Raw genomic sequence first — 5,528 nt, forward strand, 5'->3', positions numbered from 1 at the left:
TGTTTCATTTGTTCTTCAAACTTATCAATGAGAATGACAAATTTTATCTCGTTATCAAGTTCCAGTTTCTTGTTACTTTCAATTCTCCTCAAATTCAGTTCTCAATTTCCTTTCACTATGCAATACGCAAGTCAACTTTAGATGGATAGTCATTTTCGACGATATTTTCATTCTGACCCTCTCGCTTCTTTTGACCTAGTAATGGTTCATTTGGATTCTGTTAAGCATTTAAAACAAGAAAAACACTAGTAATTAAAATATGAAGCTTTATTTTAGTCAAAGATATTATAACTTATAAACTAAACACTTAATGCATTATTGTTGTTGCTTCCAGGAAGTTATTTGCAGACAATTTGTGATAAAAATATATTTAAAAAAAAAAAAAAAACAAAAAATAACATTGGAAAGGGACTTTTAAATTCTGTATCCCTAGTATTGGCAGGCTGTAACCATTATCATGTTTTCCAAATCTTTTTTAATCCATATCATAATACCATAAACGCAATACTTCAAATATTTAATTGCAAACAAACATATCTTTAAATAATTCAAGACCCAAAAAGTAAACTGATCTTTTGGACATATTCATAAGAACCAAGTCGGTGCAAATAGTTAACGACAGTTATATAAAATATAAAATTTTATTCCAAAACACGTGTACTAGTGTTTATGCGTAAGGTACATATGTTTTATGCAGCAAGGAGACTCTTCTCTTCCTCCTCAAGTCTTTTTAACCATCTGAATCCAAGATCACTTCCTAATCTTGCAGCATTTTCAAATTGTTCTCTTGCCAATTGGATTGGATTAGCTTCACATGTTTTCTTCCTTAGTTTCCTCCCATTTTTTATTAGATTAAACTTTGTTAGAGATGTAGGAACTTCATAACCTGTTCAAAAAAAAAAAAAAAAATCCATATGAATTTTGATTCTTTCTCACATAACTTTAAATGGGGGATACCTCTAAGAAGAAGGGATCCATATGCAATTGCTGCCCCAGCATGATCCTACACATATGTAAAAAAAAAAAAAAAAATTATAGTTTTGACTTTTGAGGTAAATATGGGTACATTTTAATTACCTTCTCTGAAGCTCTATGAAAACACCATATTGCTGAGGCAACATCTTTCTTAACACAATCACCTGTTAAATAGACAGCTCCCAGAAGGTATAGAGCATCCGGTTGCAACTAAAACATTTTTACACGTCAAAACCCAATTAAGTTCTAAACTAAAATATATATTTTTTTTAAAAAAAAAAAAAATTGGTAATTAATAACTATGTCGTAGTGACAAACCTGGTCTGCTGCCTTCTCCAAATAATAAAAAGCTTCTTGATCCGTGTCAACACCCTCGTTCTGTTTATCAATTAGTTTATGGTAAAAAAATTACGTTAATTAAAAAAAGATGATTTAAAAAAAAAAAAAAAAGGAACCTCGATTCGTAAATTACGACCCAATTCATATTGAGCATCTGCATCACCCATATTTGCAGCTTCCACCAATAAAGCAGCTCCTCTGTTGCAAAATCAAGAAATTATTATTTTATATTCTATATATTTATATTAGAGATAGTAAATTTAAAGTGGTTGCTTACATGGCTTTACATTGACCAGGGACATGGTATTTAAGGTGCAATCTGGATAACCAATATCTGGCATGGGTGTTTGAGTTATCAACTTCTAGAGCCATTTCAAAATTATCTTTTGCAGTGTTAAGGTGAGGGATGAGTCGTTTATCTCTGGGTTCACAATAGTCAATCACTCTATCAACCTCCTTAAGTGCATTCCATCCTTTTGCAATGTACTCCATTGCCATTTTATTTCTACTGTGGAGTCCTCGCTGCATTTTGCATAAGGGCATTTTAGACATTATTATATCAATGGTGATGGTGAAACAGTATTACGTGTTAATTTATATGTCAGTGTCAAGATGTTGCATTGTTTTGGGGTATGGAGAGTATATGTAGTGATACCTGTTGAATGAATTGCATATGATTGAGAATGTTTTGTGTAGAACGAGATCTTAAAACCAATGACTTCAGCATTTTCAAACAACCTGAAACCAAGATTGTGCTGATAGGATTGTGAATATGTATCGGAAATCAATCGTTTAAGCTAGATAAGTTCAATTCCGTGGGTGAGGGATGATAAGTTGTTAGAGGCATTTCTACAAACAGGTGGTGTGCACCATGAAAAACATGGAGAATTTATCTTGGTAGCGTGAATAATGATTACTAATTCAGTTGATCTAAGAAGCATTCATGTCTAAGTATCGGAAATCAATGATTTAAGCTTAGATAAGTTCAATTCCTTGGGCAAGCGACGATAAGCTGTTAGAGGCATTTTTACAAACACTAGGTGTGCACCATGAAAAGCTTAGAGAATTATTATTGCTACCGTGAATAACGAGTACTAAATCCATATAATTGAAAGAAACACATCAAAAATTAAAGAGGGCTAGCATACGAATTTGGAGACAGAGATCGAATGAACTCCAAACCGACAACGAGAAGCTCGGTACCTTCTGGGTTAACGGAAACAAGTCTTTACACCTTCCTTGTCACGAAGGAAATGAAATTAAACGAACCCAAAAAAAACATCACAAAGGGGTCTAGGTGTTTCTTTACAAAAATAGTCTACTTCCTTGATTAGTTGATTAAAATTAAATTAAATATATTCAATTTCCTAACATACAAATGGTTAAAGTAAGGGTACCTGTTAGTAACTTTTAGGTTCGCAGGTGGTTTTTTTTTAGTATTTTCAGATGAAATAATTTCATCTGCGATTTTGCGATTTTTTATATTTTTTTTTAGTTCTTTTTACTATGAAATTGTTTTTTTTAGTATTTTTAGATGAAATAATTTCATCTGTAATTTTGCGATTTTTTATATTTTTTTTGTTTTTTTTACTATGAAATTGATAGGGATTAACTACGAAACAACTTTATTATATATAAAGTTTTGTAAAAAATTATCATTTTAGTTCTTATTTTTTTGAAAATTTTGTTTAAAACCTCTCTAGTAAAATGATTTCTCCAACAAAAAGTTTGAAAAATAAAATCATCCATAATGCCTCTAGATAGAGTTCTCCAACAAAAAATTTAAAAAAATGAAATAAAAAATTACGTTTTTATACCCTTAAAAAATGGGAAATCGTAGATAGATGCAAAATCACAGATGGACTGAGTCTACAAAAAATTATAGATAAAAAAATAAACTTGAAAAATAAGCTGAAACAAACACCCCCAAAATTAAAACCACAAAAAATGTCTACATTTTAGAAGTTTGGTTCGTAAATATAATAAATATTTATTTATGTTGCTCATGTTTTTATTTATGGTTTTGATTCATCAATCATCATTATAAAAATAAGGTATTTTGATTTTTATATTTTCAATTATAATTAAAATGAACATCATAATAAAGCTAGAAACATAAAACTTAAAAATCTAATTTTTAAGTGGATCGATATAAACACAAGTACTTCTATATTTTTTTTATCATGTAAACTAAATGTTTTCTTTCTTCGTTGAGATTAAGAAGGATTCAAGTTTTATTTATGACATTGGTGACATATTTCTTCCCAAACCTGTCACGTAAACTATCCGTCTTGATCTATAGTTACTATACACAAATTTTGATTTAATTAATGGGAAATCAAATCATAGATATTATTTATTTTGATATGTAATCTAATTCAATCAAACAGTCATATTTTGGCATCAATCAAAAATTGAATTCGAAATTGACGGTTTGCATCGACATCGGTGTATTATGAACGGGTATGTACAAAATAAATAGTACATAATCTTTATGGTCGATTATGACATTGCATCAAATCATATACTAATTTATTTTAGTCACGAATTATGTAAAAATAGAGTAAGTTACACAAGTGGTCCCTATGGTTTGAGCAAATTTGAATGTTTGGTCTCTAACTAATTTTTTAACTCGGAAGATCTCTACGGTTTGTTTTTATTATACGTTTGGTCCCTACTGTTTGTTTTTATTAAATATTTAATCCTTGTCTTACCTAAAAATATTATTATATAAAGATGAAAAAATAATTCGTAAATAAGATAAGGTGAGGGGATGGGGTTGGGATTGTTGTGTTTATTTAAATAAATTTAAAAAATCAATAATAAAATAGTCTTTTTAGGTAACACAATGACAATATAACAAAAACAAAATAGTAGGGATTTTCCGAATTAAAAAAAATAAATTATGAACCAAACGTACAAATTATCCTAAACCATAGGGATCATTCGTGTAATTTTCTCATAAAAATATTTGATTTAGTTTGATCGGATATTTGTATCAATGGTATTTTAGTTGCTTGAGGGAATGGCTCAATAGGTAATATTTAAAGAAAGTACTCAAAAGGCTGATAATTGATTTTGTTCGTATTTAATTTATTTTATACATCATATAGATATATATTATTTAATTTATTGAAGTTTTGAACATATTATATTTTGCCACAGCTGGAGCAAGTTACAAAGCTAGTGTATGAACAATTTTAACAAATCAGACCATATATACTAAACAAAAAAAAATTAATTACATATGATCAAAATTAAAAGTTATTTTGAAAACCGATATTTCCAGATAAACTTCATTTTCAACCAACATTTTGAAAACAAACGCCACCACAACGGCCCTAAGCAAACTGCTCCTAATAATAATAATGATAATATTAAAAAAATGTTTTTTTATGTTTTTTTTGTAATTTGCATATATATATATATATATATATATATATATATATATATATATATATATATATATATATATATATATATATATATATATATTTATTGGTTCAGGTTCATTTAAAATCATTCTAATTTTATGAGATCGTGAGACAAAATCTAAAAATAATTTTAAAATGCAAAATAAATGGAAAAATCCAAAGATTCTTTTTTTAAATATTATTTTCGGAACTTGAATTAACTAAAAAAAATAAAAAATAAAAAAAAATCTCGTTTTTTTTTTTGAAAAATACGCGAAATATTCTAAATAGAATATTACACTGACATATTCTAAAAAATAATTTTAAAATGCAAAATAAATGGAAAAATATAAAAATTCTTTTTTTTAATATAATTTTCGGAACTTGAATTAACTAAAAAAAATAAAAATAAAATCCTTTTTTATTTTGAAAAATACGTGAAATATTATAAATAAAATATTACACTGTACATATTCTAAAAATAATTTTAAAATGCAAAATAAATGGAAAAAATCAAAAAATTCTTTTTTTAAATATATATATATATATATATATATATATATATATATATATGGTTAGGTTCATGTGAGACGGCCTAATTTTGTGAGACCGTGAGACGCATTTTTTTAATTTTTTTTTTATTATTTTTTTTAGTTAATTCAAGTTCCGAAAATAGTATTTAAACAAAGAATTTTTGGATTTTTCCATTTATTTTGCATTTTAAAATTATTTTTTAAAATATGTTAGTGTAATATTCTATTAGAATATTTCACGTATTTTTCAAAAAAAATGGAAATTTTT

At 27.1% G+C, this 5,528-nt stretch overlaps 1 protein-coding gene across 3 annotated transcripts; it reads right to left on the reverse strand.

Annotated features, from left to right (window-relative positions):
- Window positions 1-563: 563 nt before the first annotated feature.
- LOC145032354 (binding protein) lies at window positions 564-2,640 on the reverse strand. 3 transcript variants are annotated; one of them, XM_078981133.1, is made up of 8 exons: window positions 2,518-2,640; window positions 1,970-2,052; window positions 1,592-1,836; window positions 1,431-1,512; window positions 1,294-1,353; window positions 1,078-1,185; window positions 958-1,003; window positions 564-886 (listed from the first exon to the last, which is right to left on the reverse strand). In XM_078981133.1, the coding sequence occupies exons 2-8, from the start codon at window positions 2,039-2,041 to the stop codon at window positions 690-692; spliced, it is 810 nt and encodes a 269-aa protein (XP_078837259.1). In that variant the 5' UTR covers window positions 2,042-2,052; window positions 2,518-2,640; the 3' UTR covers window positions 564-689. The 3 variants fall into 3 exon arrangements, with proteins under 3 accessions (XP_078837259.1, XP_078837262.1, XP_078837260.1); XM_078981136.1 differs by having other exon boundaries at window positions 1,970-2,069; window positions 2,518-2,631; XM_078981134.1 differs by having other exon boundaries at window positions 2,463-2,597.
- Window positions 2,641-5,528: the final 2,888 nt, after the last annotated feature.

Source organism: Lactuca saligna, chromosome 2 (genome assembly GCF_052625555.1).
Source record: "Lactuca saligna cultivar CGN05327 chromosome 2, ASM5262555v1, whole genome shotgun sequence".
Classification (NCBI taxonomy): domain Eukaryota; kingdom Viridiplantae; phylum Streptophyta; class Magnoliopsida; order Asterales; family Asteraceae; genus Lactuca; species Lactuca saligna.

Bases quoted from the DNA above. Each gene is read 5' to 3' on its own strand.
- LOC145032354 (XM_078981133.1), bottom strand. From the start codon at position 2,041: ATGCTGAAGTCATTGGTTTTAAGATCTCGTTCTACACAAAACATTCTC. The intron at 1,837-1,969 runs GTATCACTACAT...TGCAAAATGCAG, and splicing joins ATATGCAATTCATTCAACAG to CGAGGACTCCACAGTAGAAA. The intron at 1,004-1,077 runs GTAATTAAAATG...ACATATGTGTAG, and splicing joins TTCATAGAGCTTCAGAGAAG to GATCATGCTGGGGCAGCAAT.